This window comes from Branchiostoma lanceolatum, chromosome 2 (genome assembly GCF_035083965.1).
Source record: "Branchiostoma lanceolatum isolate klBraLanc5 chromosome 2, klBraLanc5.hap2, whole genome shotgun sequence".
NCBI classification, from domain to species: Eukaryota; Metazoa; Chordata; class Leptocardii; order Amphioxiformes; family Branchiostomatidae; genus Branchiostoma; species Branchiostoma lanceolatum.
In genome coordinates, this window is record NC_089723.1 from 32792950 (window position 1) to 32812089 (window position 19140).

A 19140-nucleotide genomic window follows, 5' to 3' on the forward strand; every position below is an offset into this window, starting at 1 on the left:
GAGTACACAAGGATCCATCAGGACGATGAACATGTCACGTCTGTGTGTGGGGGAGTTGGGCTGACTGCGAGAACATGGTCTGGTGAGGGTAATCACGGTTGGGATCCAAGAACTGTCAAAACCTTTTATTAATCTTATTATGTATTTTTTACGGCATTTCTTGGTATTTAGTGGATTTAGATCTATATTCTATGGAGCAACAATGAAAACGTAACGTCAGGTAAGCCGTCAGAAAGAAGACACGTATTTTATCAACCTTTCTTTATTTCAGTTGACATTTTCGGATTATGCACACATTTGTCTGATGTTGTTCAGGTAAACTTTTGGCAACAACTTGTCAACGTTTCTTAACAGCTTATCGACGTATTTTGTACACATTCTAGATTACCGAGCATTGACTCGTTTTTACTGTCGTTTGTATTTTTCCTCGACCGTTAGTGATTTAGTATTTATGTCGGTAGCCTCGACACAAGGCCATATGCATATTGGGCACTTGTTATCCGTGTCTTCCGTTGTCCATCGTGTATTGCAATGACGCACTTTTAGACTAATTAATTGAGAATTGCTTCAAGGAGAGGACGTAATATGAAATGTTTCTTTCCGATGCCTGTTTGAATTGCTGTCTCTTTGGTGTCTTCAACTGATTCGTAAATCTAAGATTTGTTAGGGTCTAGACAATCTGCGCCATTACTTTTAGAACATGGGGAATCGTTTTTGAAATTTTCTATTCTAATAGGCAATTAGTACATTGCGGATTGTGGTGTACATTGTGTTGTGGATTCTTTATTTCAGTTGTTGATTAAAGATATCTAACATCGTCGCAGACTTTAAAGAAAGATTCTTTGATGCAACTTTTACCTATAGACCCCCGAAGTAGTGGCAAACTCCAGTTGATTTTGGGAACTGCACATGCTTTGGTCATTGCTGAATTTTTTGCTCACTGAATTCTGACTTCTCCCTGAATTCTACGCACTAGTGTGTTTAACATATCCATTCGCCAAAGAAAATTAAGGAACCTTGGTGATAAATCAACAGCTGCCGGAATGACGCCAACGGTTACGTCATCACCGTCGCCCGGTTGTCATGGTAACAGATAACGCGTCATTTCAAATGAGTAGTGACCGGGTGAATGGTATGTGACGTTGGAGTGACCTTTGCTTTGATTTTTAGAGCCTTGATGATGACGTAAATGCTACGTCAGATATTTCTTGTACAATGCATTACTAGTGTTCTTTTGGCAATTATTGAGTGAGACCCTTGAAACAGTCCTTTTAATCATTTGTCGCGCTTTCAGTTGCTTGGCAACGGCGTGGCATATGAAGGTATGCACCTGTTCCTCACGACGCGCAGTGACGTCACATGTCGGTCACGAAGGTAAACCGCGCAGATCCGGTTACCAAGGACTGAGACCACTGACACACTGACCCTTGACATCATTCTGAGGAACGTTATTGTTATGGTCCATTTCAATTGAATTTCACAATATCCACTTCCTCTCGATTTCGTCATGACATTTGTATAGGTTCTTATTTAGAAAAATGGTACCGTATCAGAGAAGACGTAGTTGATTTTTATGACATTGATCACTTCTCATTCAACTACGCATGTCCGTAAATGACGCAGTTGTCCCAGGTTATTTGCTAGATGAGGTGATCAAGTTTAATTTCCGTTTTCAGCACCCAACTAAACCGGAACAGGTGCCGAGTGACTCTCATGGCCTGAAGGTTCGCCTGTCCAGTCCAACCTTCCCACGGTGTGAACTCCGGACCAAACAGTTCATGTTTGAGTCTCAACTAACTACAGTGTTGATACCAAAGCGCATTTGCCTGGAGGTTGATTAGATCAAGACTATCGGAATCGTTTAGGAGATTTTTTCCGTTTTTTTCCGTTACATTTTTGCCGTTAGGCAGGCCTTCAGTTTAGGCATCTAGGATCGCCCGCCCCTCTTTCTAGTAATATCCCATATAAAGGTAAAGTGATTGTAAACACATGTATTTCTGTATTGTACAAGAATCCCAATACAATTTGAAAGTAGAACAGCATTAGATGACCTCATACAACATTTCTGTCTCTTTATGGCCGAACTAGATTATCATAACCATCTTAGGCCACAGCAAGTAAATTTTATGGATGACATCCTCTGCAGACTCCAAAATTAATGAGATAGGGCGAAAAAAAAACAAGGCGGGCCAAAAAAAACAAGCTTCCTATATTTTCACATTTTGAGATCATAAAAGACTAGAGGCGACGAAATATGATATCATGACCAACAGGTCTTTTAGTCCTGTATTCAACCAATGTATTAGTCCTGTATTCATTCATATATAATATAAAACCTCCTTGATTCAACAGTAAACATGTCCTTGTAGATGTGTATACATCTCAATAGACTACCTACAACAAATGCAGAAAAGATATTGTTGTACCATAGTCTGAAGCAACTACACTGGGTTTTCATATGCGATGAAACACCTTGTGTATACAGCTCAATTAACTAGACCCCCCCATTATTTGTATAATGTCCTTGCTAGAACAAATGCAGAAAACAGCTTGTTATTATATCATCATGGGCAGGAACTACACTGGGTATTCATATGCAATGAAATACCTTAGACTGTCAACGTTTACGACATATTTGACAATTTTTTGGCATGTTGACCACCGTCGGAGGGCAATGAAATTTCTTGTTTTTTATTTCAAAATCAGGCGAAAATTAATGAGCGCGCTGATGTCATCCATAAAAATTACTTGCTGTGGCCTTACATCGAAATCCTCCACGGTCTCGTCCCCAGGGGAGCCTGTGTGTATATGGGGAACGGGAGCGGCCCTATTTTGGGGGCGATATCACCGACCCTACGGCAGTGATCCCATGAAGATACGGCTTTCGGAGTAAGAAAATACCAAAGCAGCCAGTTTATATTACCCTACACAAAATTCTCGAATGACCATACGCAATGAACACACATTTAGCAGGCATTAACTAACTTGTAAAAGGCTACTTGTATCTGCTTTAGGCTAGCACATTCCTTTCCATGTTTAGTTGAAAATTGCCACCATTCCCCCGCTATTTTTGACAGGGATCAATTTACATGATAGTGCTAAAATGCTAATCTAAATATAACTTGGCTCAGGAGAGTAAATCGCGTCTGAAGTCGTATTCTCACAATTGTGGATGCAGACGACAGGAGGGTCGTGTAGACAAGATCGGAAAGGAGATTATGGACTATTTTCTGTATTTCTTGTTAGTCACCATGGGTGCGGACGGATAATGTTACGTTCCGACCAATACCTTATTTACACCATTCATGATGGCCTCGTTGATACCAAATACGTCTGGATTCCAAATTACATTTGATTGAAACTGCGAACGTCCCAACAACTTGAACTAATTGTAAATTTGAAATGAGTTATGACGAATCAAAGCTCATATAATGGAGCAACCTTCACTTTGAAAGAAAGGTGATAGGGCCCTAAAATTCAATGACTTGTTGTTACACCAAACACCTACCAAGGACATTTACGATTATATAGATTATATAGATCTTAACAATCAGAAATCTTTAAATGTTATTACAATTTTTTTTGTATATGCTGCAGTATTTCAGTCTATATCCAAAATGACGTTGAGCTTCAATTGCAAAATGGGGGAACCTCTCTCTGGATGACTACATTGTATAAAAAAACACCATCAGTATATCAAATGTACTAAAACAATTTGACTACAAATCAAAATCTCAACTATTATGGGACAGTGAAGAAGAAATGTTCAGATTGAAGAGAACAAGAACTCTAGATGCCAACACATATGCACATTCTATATGTATATTAGGAGGAATGACTTCATCGCATCAGCAATTATCCCAAGTTTGTCACAACTTTTCTTGACAATTTATGGCCCATCTTTAGCCTGAATTTGCTTGTACCTTTACCAGTGCCCGGCCACTAGCAGACTTGGCAGCTGACCATGTATGCAGATGTCCCGACCCTATAGAATGGACCCCCATGATGTGTCACTGTCAAGATCAAGTCCACATTTCTCTACATACATCACACATAACCCACATGTAGTTCATTAGGGATTCCAAAAATACAAGGTTCCATACAACTTTATTCCAACTTAATTCCTTCTTTACAAAAAGTACATCCAATGTACCAAGTCATTTGTAATCTTTTGCTCAGGTATATTTCAAGTGTCTACTTCCTTCATGGAATGAAAAAGCCCTAATCATGTGAACTGCATTCATACAATTCTAACTTATTCATTCAAAGTACACTTATCAATATCAGTAATAAGGTAATATGTTTACTCTCTTATAGATGTTTTAATTGCTATCCCTCTTGTGGGATTACAGTGGTAGATGTTTCACATGACTATATGGGATCTACATGTCATCTGAACCCTTTCCCCTATCAGTACACTCCTGAACTGCAGCTCCTCTGGGCAAACATGTAGCATACGGTATGTAGGAGTAAAAAGGAGATCTCAGTCTGGAAACATTTCTGTTACATAAAGTTATTTTGAGTCCTTTGAAATAAATTTTCAAGTGGAACAAAACTGTTCAAAAGTTGACATGATCTCACTGATTACCCAGGTCTGTCAGTTTTTGTTGACACTTCAGGACCAAGCCTAATGGTATGTTATTAGTCTGTACATCTACCTCGCTGACTGACGTACAATGAAGCAGTTCTACCGGTCCAACAGTAAATAAAGTCTGTGTTGAAGCTATCTGGTTCTACACAGCCTTTCTGTGGTACTCCGGAGGCGCCACCTCGTAGTCAGCCACGTTGAAGAGAGACGAAGAATTCCGCTGGAGATATCTGTAAGGAAACACACATCAAAAGGTTACAGAATTTCAACATTACATGTACATTGTACAAAAATGTATATCTCAATTCATGTCATTAAATTCAACATCAACCAGTTAAACTTTGCATTCTACAAGCTTGTTGGAGTGGCAGTCAAAAGTACAAGATGTATACCGTTGAATGGTCTTGTTCATTTCCTACTTTTCTTCAGAACTTCTAGTGTTGTAACACATGCTTTTTCATGAGTTGCTAAATTGTTTGTGTGTCGTGTTGTTACATGTGTTCTTCAAGTAGCCTTACATGTCTTATTATATGTTTCTGCGTTGTCCACACCGTCAGAAGTTTAATCTCAATCTGCTGACAACTTTTTCCAGCGTCACAATTTAACCACCAAAATGCCATACCAAATACTTCTTCACATACAAGTACACATGACACACTTCTACAGTGTTTAAGAACAGTAAGATCTTGATAATCAAGTTTTCTTCAAACAGAAGTTTTCTAAAGGCAAGCAATCCCTAAGGGAAACTAAGCCTGCAACCTGAGCCCACTATACTCCTACAGTACGGAATGGCTACATGGTAAGAGCTTCAAACAGCCTTTGATAAACAGTAACAGTCTGGTATAAGCCAGACTGTCAACAGGGACGTCTGCAGGAGTGAAATACACCACATGGTAACAAACACTCCATCAACTAATGCTGGGGCCATTCTGTAGAAGGTTACATGTTTTTGTGTTACTCATTGATGTAAAATTCTGGACATCTTAGACATGTATATGGTACAGTCTTCAGGGAGGACCAGAGTTTCTCCTTTACTGACTAAACCTAGCAGAGGGATTGTCTCAAAAGGAGACATGCTTCTTCAAAGGTCACAACAAACATGGGTTCCTCAGCCCTTAACGTTTACATGTACTCCTAACAACTCAAACTAACAGTCTGTTGCAAGTATAAAATCATCTGATAACTATTTAAGTGTGAATGTTAAAGGGTCATGTAAGCATGACCAGTCTACTATACATGTAGGTAAATATAGGAAGTAAGGAGTTTGATGGGAAATCATGAAAAACCTCAAGATTTCAGCCCCCCCCCCACTCTTTATGCTCATCTTTGCTTCATTATTATTGTAGGCTAAACAATTTATACAAACATGCACATGCAGCTAGCAGGCTTAACAGTGATAGGTGCAACATGGCTAAATATAGACCACTTGGTTTTATACATCCTAACCTTTCCACCACTTATGTCCAGTAATAAACCACTGGTAGCACTAATTCTTAGAGAAGACTTTTACTGGGGCTTGAAAAATTATTACCCCACAAATTTGGTGAGTTGTTTAGTCTACAGAGGATCCAACTATAAGTCTTACATTCTGCAGCATAAAAAACTGCCAAGAAGACAGCTGATGTGTACATGTTCTTTCTCAAAGACATTCTCCACAACTCTTCCCCCCATTTGGCGAAGGACAGGAGAATTCCAGGACTGACCCCTTCCCTTGGACTTGGGCAGGAATTTGAACAACACAAAGTCGGAGTCCTTCTGATAAATAGTCTTAAGGGCTTCCCCACGGAATTCAGGCATGCCGGAGTCAAGTCTGACTGAGGTGGGGGAACATGGAGTACAGCTGCAAGGCGAGCCAATCATGTAAGGGGGATAAATCATTTCAGGGGAGGGGGAGGATCAATCAGACAAGGACAAGGGTCAAACCATTTGTTGAGGGGGAGTATGAAACAGATTTTGGCTGTTTGAAGGTTAATCCATTTATAAGCTGGTGGTTTTGGTGTCAGTTTTAATGGAGACATGCATGTGATACATTGTAAGAGACAGTTAGTTTGAGCATCAATGTATGAGAGATAAGAGCTATTGTTCTTTGTTACGACAAGGGACGGATACAGAGGGGATAGAAATCATGGACATACGTGTATTTGTAATGTTGAAAACATGCTAAAATGCCATTGATGATAATAGAAAAATAATTACCAATACAATATCCCTGCTACATCTTACTAGCTACAACACCACTTTGATGTTTGAAGTACTGTATCAAAAATAAAAAAGAAGTAAGCAACAGAAGAAGTTAAGTTTCACATGTGAAGGTTTTCAGAAAATAGAAATGAAACTCACTTTAAGAAGTCATGTAGATGTGTGAGCAGTAGTTGTACACTCTTCTCATCCAGAGGTGTGTAGGCGAGCATGCTCCCCAATTTCACTGTGTGGGAAACATGGCAAGGTTCAACAATCCACAATAGGATACTCTTTACTTACTGACTTTTACTTACTAAAAATAAACTATTGCTTAATATATGGTGGTCCAATACAAGTTAAGCAGAACACTGATATTGTATTTTGACAAAGAAGCAAAGAAAACAAACACGTCTGACTTGGGTTATTGACAATGTAAATAAGAACAGTTTTGATGTAGGAGACAGCTGTGATGATAAGAGTGCACTATTTTACTGACATTAACCACATGGAAGTCTAAGTTGGTCCTAGTTGTTAGAACATACATTATTACTGTGACCCTTCCACCTTATGAGCTAGTTACAAGTATTTGGCACCAAATCGGTATTGGGGTGAGGCAGCAGGGAGAAGGTTAAATTGTGTGCAACCATGATGTCCACTTTCAAGCAGTTCCAGAAAAAGGCAAAGGAAGGAGATGGCTCAACAATCTGGACATAAAGAATCTGTTTATCTTCATTTTCAACATTGTACACACCTGTTGTTTCAGGATAGCCAAACCCTTTCTTGTTTCCTACCCAAATATACGATTTCTACACAAACAGGATATCATATTACCTGCATATCATCTGAAACATATAAACACTTGAACATGCTATGTGTATAATCATTCTATCATCTTACATACACAATCATCCAATACAAACAAGACAATCAGAGATGGCAGACATCACCCCCTTCATCTCGCAATCTGCATAATATTTATGTAAATCCCAACAAGACCATTACTCGTCAAGGTCAAAGGATACCAGAATGGAAGTTCTGCTGCAGCACCAAGGTCACATACCAGGAGGCCCAAAATCGACTTTTGTCTTCCCAACACCTAACCACATACCAAATATCATCATGATCCATCCAAAGGTTTTTGAGTTTTGCTGACTATAAAAATCCGGAAACACAGACACACAGACCCAAAGCAATGTCTCCATTTTTCAACAACTGAGCATTCCAAAGTCAAGTTAATGGAGTGCTTAGTAAGGGAGATGAACTTGGTGAGTGGGGAGAGGGGCAAGCTAATCAAGTTCGGCAGATGTCCATATAAGGAAACCTGAACTTGGAACCAACACAAACATGCGTCTCATGCTGTTTTGCTGGGTCTGTTCTGTGTTAGCTAGATGTTCCCCAATGCCCTGTACCTGTACATGTGCACATGGCATGTCTCCAAATCTGATCACAGGGCAAGCACAACCCTGCATTGGGCTAATTAACTGGGAGATGTGTGCTTCCACATGTTTTTATTTTCAGGGATGAAAGGCATGGAAAGGAGGCCAAAGGAGCTGGTAAACAAATTGAGCAAAGTGCCCTGAAATATCAAGCTTTCTTCATATTCAAAACAAGAATCAAACACTTTTCATGCTGTAATCATCAATAAACAAAGATCCCATCCCATCCAAAAAAGGAATAGCGTCTCTTATCTATGAGCCAGGGAAAAGCCCTTATAAGTAGACTAGACAGTAAAAATGTCAACACCAGAGGTTTACCCTGACCTTAGTGAAAAACTGTAGCACTCAAGCCTTGTAAAAGGGCAACAACCCCTACAAAGGGCAACATCCCTACAAATATGTCTCCTCGCTCCTGCCATGTGCCAATCTACAACAACACTGGCCCACATTCCTAAGTGCTAAATCCTTCTCTACTTGACATCAGAGCATGGAAGGTCAAGGTTCTGGCATCAGGACATCCGCTTGAGAGGTTGGACGAGATGAAAATTCAGTGCCAGTGGGCAAATTTGCTTTCTTTCTTGAAATTCTGACACTAGTGACAACTTTTTGTGTGCAATGGTCAATTTTTCTTCTTCAAATTGCATGACATCTTTAACATTTCTCCTTGCTGCCTAACTCTGTGACCAAAAGAGAATAGGGTGCCAAACAGCTACTTCAGAGTGCTAAAGGTTAAAAATCAAACTCCTCTTCACATTAAGAGATTGGCTTACCAAATACTGTCTTAGTAAGTGGGGTACACCATATATCTGAGCCATAGGTGTGTCAGTGGGCAAATTTACCAGCACTAACCTTCTTTTCTTTTGGAAAACTAAAACTAGATGAGGCGATATGTTTTTCCAAGATTATTTCTTTCCCTCAAAAATCCATGACTTTTTGGAGATAAAACTTACTTACCAAATAGTCTAAGTAAGTGGGGTGCCCCGTATATCTGAGCCATAGGTGTGTCAGGGTGGTCTGCCAGGATCTGAAACAGGGAAACATCACAGATTTATAATCATATATCAAAACATGTACTGTAAATGCCGCAAAGTTCGCAATCATTCTTTTTCGTGGTAGGCAGAAAATGGGGGAGTGTTCATAGTGGTTTCTAGCAGTTAAAACAAGGGGGTAGGCGGGCAGAAGACATGACAAGCATTTCAAAATAATTTAAAGTTCACCATGAAGAGGTCACCACGAAAGCTGCAAACATTACACCACCAAGAACATTTCAGCATTTACAGTCTTTTGTTTTGTTGTGACCTGTACTTCGCCAAGTGTGGCAGAAATGTGCAATAAAGGTCTTCATTCAGTATTACGCATTGCCATCAAAGGGATGGGTATCAAAATTCTGCTAGGAAACATGCAGTGCTACAAAGTCTGAGCAAAGACATCCTTGTAAGAGACAAAACAAAGGGAACTTTGCTTCTTTTTGTGACCAATTCTTTTTGTTTCTTTACTGGTTGATTTTCATTGTACCAAAAAGTTAGAAATATTCTCCACATGCTGACCTCTGCATACTGTGGTCTCTCAAACTTGTAGAGCAGCTGTGTGCCCAGCATGACGTTGAAGTACTCCTTGATTCCCGCTGTCACCTCCAGTATGGCACTCTCCCTGTGGTGTTGCAAAAAACAGATATGTTAAAGTATTTAATCATCTTTATCTATTGGTTTGGCTGTTAAAGAATCAAATTTGGCATGTTATAGAATTATAGAACTTGACTTAAGTAGTCAAGAGTGACATGAATCCATGCTACTGCTCGTTTTTACAATGCACAGAGGAGAAGCTACTCTATGGATGAAGATTTCTAAGGCTTCACAAATTGGACAGCTATTTTGCTTGCATGTATCACAACCCAACAAGAAGCAAAAGAGACTGACTGGTTTGGTGAGAGTCCCTTTGACTTCTTCTGCTGCAGGTAGTCGTCCAGGATCTTCTCCACATTGGTCTTGGCAGGCAGATGGAACAACTGTCAATCACAGACAACAAAGGGCTTTAGAACAGGTAACAGACAGCTGCATGGTTGGAGACACATTGTACATTCTCTGATGAAGGCTTGATGTGTAAGTAAAAAATATTTACTAAAGAAGTTATCACTACAGCTGGATGTAAACGTTCTACATTAATTACCGTATTATAATATCTACCTCTGCAAACATCAAGCATTTCAGACATTTTCCTTCAGTGTTTTGCAAGGAGGCATACAAACAGCATTGCAGAGCAAGTGAAAACAGCTACTCTTTATCCATCTACCACCATAGACATCATCAGGGAGATTCTTTTAGGCTTGAGACAGCAGACATTGAGGACCGTGAACCGCGCTGGTTTGAAAATACCGGAAAATAATCTCCAAGCAGATCTATTGGTGAAAAACGACAGTATCCAACTGGCAAAAGCAATCTAACTGACCACCGAGATCTGCAAGCACTCAAACAGGGAGCATTTCTTTTAAAAATGGTGTCATTGCCCCTCCTTGTGGCTTTATTAACAGCAATACGAATATTGTCAGTGCTAAGGCTTTGACAAGCGGTGTATACCTTGCATCTGGGACAAACTCAGTGGCCAGTTGGACTGCTTTTGCCAGTTGGATACTGACATTGCCACCTATAGATCTGCTTGGAGCTTAACCGGAAAGGATCTCGGAGCAGAGGGCATGATGAGCAGTCCTGCATGATGCGGAACAACCTTTCACCTTTACCTGTTTCTGCCTGGTGATGAGGTCCCAGTCGTCCACCAGCCACGGCTTCAGCTCATCGGGAATCTTCACTTTTATCTCCACCCTGGTCATGAAGGTTTCCTCCTGTAGGGGAGGGGGAGGGGGGCAGGAACACAACAATTACAAACATTCTTCTATGTACTAACTTCTAGGTACATGCAAAATGTACATAATGCATAACGTGATCATCTGGTTTGATAACATTTTCATCAGGTAGCACCATCTAGGGCACTTAGCTTCTGATACATATAGAAGACAACAGGGTGTATTTCGTATCACCTGAGGTACCAGCCCAACCGCGGGTAGAATCGCTTGACTACCAAAAGGGGATACGACCCACGGGAGGCCTGGGACCAAGGCTGATATCCACCATACCCACACATTTTACCGGTAATGCAAAATGCGCCAGAGGTTGAGAAAATTGTGGATGCCAACCTTGTCAGTTTGCGTGAGCTCCCATTGATCACCATCAACAGTAGGAGTGGACTAAGGCTAACAAGGCCGACATCCAGGCTACTGTAGTATAAGAGTAACTTACTGCCTCTACGGTAGGGTCAGCTCGCACTCTCTTCTTCCTGGGAGGTTCTGTGATAGGAGTCTGTTCAGCAGCTGGGGGAGGGGGGCAAGGATGTCAATACAACCATCAGTATCTGGAAATCCTTAACAAAAAAAATGAAAGCTAGATAAAATCTACAGTCAAACCTGCCCAAGGCGACCACCCGGCGGACCGAGCAAAAACGGTCGCGATGGACAGGTGGTCGCCATGAAGAGGATTCCACTCACATGTTTCCAGGTCGAGGTTTTCAAGTACAGTACGTAAATGGATAGGAAATTATGTGAATTTAGACAGCATGACCCCCACCAGGTTCAATTCTCATTGACAGAAAGATTCTACAAAAATTATATTTTCCGTTATCGTTGTAAGAATTGTATACCGCTACATCGTGTACAAATTTTCGTCATAATTTTTACAACAAAACAATGGTTGCCTCGATGATCTCGCAGCGCCCTCCCGCATTCACACGTTACATTAAATAGTACACACACACACGCACGCACATCATCGAAGTTTTAAGGCCTAAGACAAATCCCTAGAAAACATCTGCTGGCCCCAGCCTTTTATGGGGCGCCGACCGCTGGATAAAAGGGGCAAAAAGTTTTCGATCTGACAACGAAAGATGAAAACGGAACGGTGTGATTTCGTCGCGCTGCGCCGCCAAGCTCTGTGCGACCGCATCATCCGGAAAGGTAAGTCAGTGGAGCAGAACGCACAGCGTCCAATAAAGGTTTGTGAGATTCATGGAAATAAAAAGAAAATAAGAATATTAATTTTCATCAATAACTAGAGTATTCGTAAATGTTCATACACAAAAGCATCGTGTTTTAGAAAGGTCAGCGGTACGCCAAATCCGGGCCGCGCCAAATCCAAGATGGTGTCGGGACCAAGGAACAACATTTCTCGCCCGATGTTTTGCCCGCCGCGAAGTCATTTTTCGGCGGAATTTAGTAAGACACAGACACATTTTTGCTGAAAATACAAGAAATAGATAGTAATTTCTGTGAAATCTGACTTTTTGACGCCATGCACTACGTATTCGTTTTGAAAATTGAGTTTCAACCGAACTGAGTTTGCGGTAAACTATAACATTACGATATAGGCACAACAACATAACAAACATTTGTTTTCACATTGTTTATAGGGGGAACGTTTTATTAAAACACTTCATGGAGGAAGCGATGCTATAACATTGCTATTCCATATATTTTTGTCCTTATTTTTGTCCTTCAAAGTCTTGAAAACATTTCCGTGAAATCCGACACCAAAATGATCCGATGTCACCACACGCTTGAAAATTAGGCGGCCGCCATGGGCAGGGATTGTGCTCTGTGCGGTCCCAATTCGTGGCGGTCGCGGTCGCGTTAGACGGGTGGTCGCCTTGGGCAGGCCGCTTAATGCTTGTGCCTATGGGGAAAATTTTCGGGACCGAGAAAAAGCGGTCGCCATGGCCAGGTGGTCGCGTTGAAAAGGTGGTCGCCTAGGCAGGTTTGACTGTATATCTAGCCATTTGTCTTGAAAAATCTGTAAAGATTCTTCTGTACACCACAGCAAAGTGAAAACTGTGCTGAATGGTAGAGGAATATGTCAGTTTGAGTTGGATCACGATATTTGTTTCTTCTGCATAAATTTGCGCCTGAATACTGTCACCATCAACTGCTGTGCGTCGGCTGCAGTTAACATGACGTCCGCTGGGTGTCATATAAAAACATTAAAAGTGGGTTATAAACGAGAAGGAGGCAGCAAAGTTAAGCTAATTTTCATACATTTTTTAGATTGTACCCGATTGTACCCCGAAGTCAAACAAATTGAATTTTTTGTTGTGCACCCTTCTATAAACTTTGAAGGGTCAAAGCACTTTGGGGTCCTTAACCATGTAAATCCCTAAAGGCTAAAATATTGTGTTCTGCTACCTTCAAGAAATCCATGTCCAGCCGTGGACCTCCCCTCACCTCTCTTTGCCTGTTGTTTCTCCACAGACGGCGTGGACGACCGGCTGCCCTCCCCCTTCTCACCCCCCTCGGGCGGCCCCTGGCCCCGCGGCTTCACCTTGGACTGTTTCTTAACTTTTCTGGAAAAGCAAATAACAAACAAAAACAAACATCAATTCTAAAAACTGATCAGGTAACTTCAGCAAGAAGGCAGACCACTGATTACCTCGTTCACCAATGAACAAGCCCAACAGACATTGCAGCTAGCCGTAGACATGGCGGAACACTTGCTCCTCAACTTTAGTTTACAAAAAATCCCGAGTATTGTAGAGAACCAGTTTAATACCGACACCTTAAGGACCAGAGTAACAAATCTGCTCAGCTGTGCTTTGGATAGACCACCACAATCAACAAAACACTCGTCAGAGCAAGAGAGGATTTCTTTTTTAGGGCGGGGGGAGTTTGTCGAATCCAAGAACGAGTATTTTGCCACCTTTCCTGACAGTTTGGCCACCCATGACTGTTACTGTACCTTGAGGGTGGAGGGGGCAATACAGACACATCGTCAGTGCCTAACTTCCTCAGAGTCTGGGGCTGTATCACACTGCACAGACATACATGTACACACCTTCCATCATCAACAACAGCCACATAAAGTCATCTAACACTGGGTGCAAACAAAATCTCCTTATATGTTAAAAAAGCATTGCACCAAAATCTCCTTATATGTTATGAAGTTCACAAACAAATGTAAAAGGATATAATAAAGAGCGAAGACATGTAAGAATGGTATTTCAATTCAAGTGACGTTTGAAACTTCACGGTACATCCAATTACATGTAGGCCTCTTTTCCACTAGACCGAGACCAAAATTGGATTTGTGTAACTATTGATTACACTAATGACTAATGTCAAATACAGAGGTTTAGACATTATACTTACGCCTGTGCTTCTCTAAGTTCCTTCTGTTTGCCCTGGTTAGCATCGCTGAACTTCAGCACTCGGCTTTCTGGTACCCACTCATCCCAGCTGCAGCAACAAAACAGAACAGCTCTCAACAACTGAATCACTACAGGAGGAGTGGTGAAATTCCATGGTCTATATTCAACAATAACCTTTTCTCTTATGTGAAAGGGTGGGAGGAGCCAAGCTACACTTTTTGACAACCTAAGAATTGTAAATCCTTTTTATAAATGAATCTTTCTCGCAGGTCAGGTTCAAATAAGGAAGACAGTACACAAGCATGTAAATGTGAACAGTGACACAGAAACTTTTTGCACAAAGAACAATGAATATAGAGAACAACATAAACAGTAACAGTTTAAGGTTACAGTCAGAGAGTTCTCTGTTTTGAACAACATTGTTACCATAATATTAATGATATAAATATGCAATCAAATCATGTGAAAATTATATACATGTACCATTAACATTATACAAATAACACTATGTCTAGTCTTGATATCACAATAATATTTACCAGAAAAAGATGATTACTTATTTACAGCATGATGTAACATTGTCCTCCCTCCCTTTCACATAACAGGATGACATTGAACCAAAACGTCTGTCAGTGTGAGGCAGTGACATTAGCTGACTCCAGTTTACATTACAGACCAGTCCACTCCAACTCAGGGGGTAGTATAGCCCGCAATTTCACTTTAACTGGACTCCTTTCATACTATATTTATCTACTTGTTTACACAGGCTGTTTAAAATACTTCAGGAATATTTCCATATATTCTGCTGTGGAAGGCCTATACAGTTTGCACGAGTCATTTGAAAATGAGTCTACTGCGAGTGAATGTGGTCAGCCAGTGCTGATATGCAGTTCTGGAGTATAATAATATCCCAGACACACCGACAGTCTGTTGACCCCATGTTCATTTACATACAGATTCTATTTGGTTCTCAAGGCCTTGACAACAGCAGAGTTCATACAGAGCTTGCAAAAGATGTTGTTATATGAAAATTAACAACACATCTGTTCAGAAGTGAAAACTTGCCATGCAACAGTTACATCGACAGAAAACAACAGCTGTGGTTCATGCCAAAAATGGAGACAACATTCACTAATGAGTACCCTTCTCAGGGCTCGGAATACTGGGTGCATATGCACCTTTAAAAGTATCAGAAAAAGTAATTAGCCTTTGCTGTACTCTGTTTGATGTATTACTTTACAAATTTTGAAGTTAGCTATAGAATTTGAGATTGAAGTTCTCAAGAGAGGCAGTAGAGTTTGTCATACGTTTTGTTTTGTTTTTTTGTGCACCCAAAATTCTTCCTTTGCACCTAGATTTTTAGGTTAGCTACAGCGGTACAACTACATGTTTCCCAAAAATTACTTTTGAGCCCTGCTTCTGAACTAGAGAATGTTTCCAATGAAAACTACACCCACACTGTCCCACAGATTACCGTGTGACTTACTTCTTGTTCCAGCCGCTGTAGTGGATGAAGTATCTGACTTGCTTGTCCTTGGCCTGTCCCTTGGAAGGGTGTTGTACCTCCAGCACCTTGGCCTCGTATAGCAGTGGGCCATGGAAACACAGAACCCTCTCATCTACATTGTACATGTACACAGGGCATACAATATCAACTATACATATGGCAAAGGACTTGTACAAATGCAAATATCATAACATCCCATACAAAAATGTAGTCACATAGTTGAACATGCATCCATTAATGTTGACCAATAAAAGAGATAAGCAGTCATCCTCCATTTACTAAATTGGGGTCAAGCATAATTCTTCTATCTTTTTTCTTTTTTTTTTTGTACATGCTTGAGGCTCACCCTACACATTGGACGAATGGCTTAACTGGCTGGTGTGTTATAGAAAAGAGCAGTTATACAGACAGCCTATGCAATAGAGATACAGAAAAGGCCATTTGTATACTAGTGCCATGGAAATTGGGGGTTCAGGATTTGACCTTTGACCTCTGGGTCTCTGTGGATCAGCAGCATGTTAGCTGGCTTCAGAGAGAGTGCTTTTGTAACAGTGTGGTTCAAGCGCCACTTACTGACCTGTACATGTTTGTTTTACTTTTGTTGGTCTTTCAATTTGTTTCATATTAAAATACTGTCATCTTCAAATTCAATGGCTTGAACCTCCTTGTTTACACATTGCCCTCTGTTCACCTTCAAATTCTAGTAGGCATGCAGGTTAGAAGTAGCAGTGTGGACTATCACTGTGTAACACACAGCCTGTGTGTCCTTCTAGTTAGTTTACCAGGGCTCCCATACTCTCCCCTCAGTTGGAGAGAGAGTATGGGAACCCGGGTAAACTTAAACTAAGATGACACTCAGGCTGTGTAACGTTAACACTACCCTGCTAAATATATCTCTGTTGATTGAAACATAGTCACATTCCCTTATTGGTTCTTCTATTGGGTCAGTGAGACAAGCTTGTCTGGAGGGAGCATTGACGTTTCTGACCTAGGGAGAAGGGTGCTGTCCTAGTCCTATTCATTCAGCCCATAACCTTGAAGTAGTCTTCTGGTCTTGTTACATAGTGTATTGCATGACGTCCATGTGCGTTCTCAACTCTGACCCCCGGGTCATTCCATTCGGACCCGGGATATAACTATGGAGCTCTACAATAGTGACCAGTCACTGACACTGAGTAAAAGAAAGAAAAGATCCGTACCTATCGTATATTTGCCGACGGACTGCGGGGCTCTCTCCTGCGTCCTTCCTTCTGCCCCTGGACGGACTTTTGCTGCTTGGGACAGACAAAAAAAAATTCAACCATTTCATCCCCCTTGAGAAAAGAATAATGAAACTTCAAACTTCATTAATAGATCTTGTACTACTACTAGTAAATGTTCATCTGGTCATCAAAAGTACCCAAACCTTCCACACACTGTCCCTCAAAATGTGTGAGATACAAACGAAGCATTTCAGAAGTTAAAAATTTCAAATGTTACAAATTTCCCAGGCGAGCATGTTCCAAGACTTCCAAATACATCCCTCGCCCCTTTAGCAAACTGAAAGGGTGGAGAAAAATAAAAAGACTGGAGAGTTTCCTGATCGACTGCTGCCTATAGTTATAACGTTACTTACTTACATGTAGATTAGAAGGTACTAGTACTACTACATATACCTGAATGGGTCTATAAGATTACTGTTACAGGCAATATGGTAGATAATTTGAAACTGACTTCAACCCTGGTCAGAAGGAATACCTCATGGTACAGGTACAGCAAAACCCAAACAATGGGTGGTATTTGGACTTGTTGGCAACTTTGAATATAACGCTTGGAACAATTAATTCGACACCTTTACGTCCATGCACCATTGTACGATAAATCAACATGCGGACTATTGAGTATTTTGGCAATCATTGGATATATTGTTTACGTTGTTTAAGCCGCCTTCTCTACATGTTACCGGTAAATAATTAGTGACAAGTCATGTCGACTCTTGTAGTATTTTCTGTTTCACCCTCAAATAGTCGTGGTGGGCTACATGAAAAAAAATACCCTTTGTTCTTCCTATGTAAGTAACTGTTCCAGTGAACTGGAGCCCCAATAAATGAATAAGCATGGACAAATGTGACTCCAACTTCCAAGTCCAACCAATGACATTATATCATGTCAACATGATGTCATTGCTCCAACTGAAATGGCAGTAGCTTTGCTTAGGATCGAGAGTCACAAATGGTGACTCTGTTAGCAGGGTTGCAGCAGAACAATCTGTACTTTGCCCACCTGCCCATCAATGGGCAGACCAAACAGGGTGTTGCTATGTGGATGATTTTGTGCTTCTATTAGTGCCATGTTTGCAGGAACGACTTGATAAACGTAAAGTGTGGAGGGGGGTTTTACAAGTTGGTGGGGGCAAGGAGGTTAATATCGCGCAGCTTGTCATTCCTCCTATAATTTTCAACCTCCTTGGTGGGGGTCAGTTGTATAATTTTCGTATGAAACCTTTCACATTTATGACTGAGCTAGCCAAAACACTGCGCTCTTTCAGCAAGATAGAATTTCGTGTACGTATTTCTAATGTTGAGGTAATATTGCAAGAGAATATTTTCAGCAAAGTGCAGCTATTCTTTACGTTAAATAGTGCGGTAACTATCAGTTGAGAACTAGTTTGTGCAAGGAGGTTGGTTTGTGTATGTAACGTTACCCCCCTCCCCACAAAAGTATCAACAAAGCACCGCTTTGCACGTTGCAACTTTACGACCAACAAATCGGACGTGGAGACAAAAGAATCTGCCTGGCTTGAATAACGTATGTGCTATTACTATGTCTTAGCCCATTCAGGCAAGTAAGGTGAATGTGAGCTTAAAACGAGGAAATGCATCACTTACTTTCCTGAAATTTCGCCTTCGGTGGCGCCATTTTGCTTCTCAGTGGTCACGTGGATCAAATGCCTGGACAGTACAAAAGCGCCGCCTATTGAATAAGGTCGGGACTGCAGTATAGCAGCTAGATGGTTTCACTCCTTGCTTTATACCGCTACACGACGTGGTAGTTTTTGGCTCTCAGCAATAACTAAAAGTGATATTAACGAACTTAAGAAAATGGCTTTTTTTTCGGACGAGTTTGGAACTGTTGCTTCCTAGGGTATTGATTGATAAATGGGATTGGATACTGCAGTCCTGACTTTCTTTAATAGGCAGCACTTTTGTACTGTCCAGAAAAAGAGTTGCATATGCTGTTACAATGCTTAAGTATTTCCTGATAGTAAA

At 40.8% G+C, this 19140-nt stretch overlaps 1 protein-coding gene across 7 annotated transcripts; it reads right to left on the reverse strand.

The window, feature by feature from the left end:
- Positions 1-4090: 4090 nt before the first annotated feature.
- On the reverse strand, positions 4091-18857 carry LOC136426659 (mortality factor 4-like protein 1). 7 transcript variants are annotated; one of them, XM_066415389.1, is made up of 13 exons: positions 18760-18857; positions 17092-17166; positions 15872-16004; positions 14387-14473; positions 13977-14048; positions 13466-13584; positions 11496-11566; positions 10934-11041; positions 10122-10210; positions 9753-9855; positions 9160-9229; positions 6929-7013; positions 4091-4818 (listed from the first exon to the last, which is right to left on the reverse strand). In XM_066415389.1, exons 1-13 carry the CDS (start codon positions 18788-18790, stop codon positions 4734-4736), a joined length of 1128 nt encoding a protein of 375 aa, XP_066271486.1. In that variant the 5' UTR covers positions 18791-18857; the 3' UTR covers positions 4091-4733. The 7 variants fall into 7 exon arrangements, with proteins under 7 accessions (XP_066271486.1, XP_066271485.1, XP_066271483.1 ...); XM_066415388.1 differs by having other exon boundaries at positions 10940-11041; positions 13427-13584; XM_066415386.1 differs by having other exon boundaries at positions 13427-13584.
- Positions 18858-19140: the final 283 nt, after the last annotated feature.

What these genes read in the sequence shown, in the direction of transcription:
- LOC136426659 (XM_066415386.1), bottom strand. Translation starts at nt 18,790, where the DNA reads ATGGCGCCACCGAAGGCGAAATTTCAGGAAA. An exon ending in TACAGCGGCTGGAACAAGAA is followed by an intron (nt 14,474 to 15,871) that starts GTAAGTCACACG and finishes TTGTTGCTGCAG; the next exon opens with CTGGGATGAGTGGGTACCAG. An exon ending in CTGACCCTACCGTAGAGGCA is followed by an intron (nt 11,042 to 11,495) that starts GTAAGTTACTCT and finishes CCTCCCCTACAG; the next exon opens with GAGGAAACCTTCATGACCAG.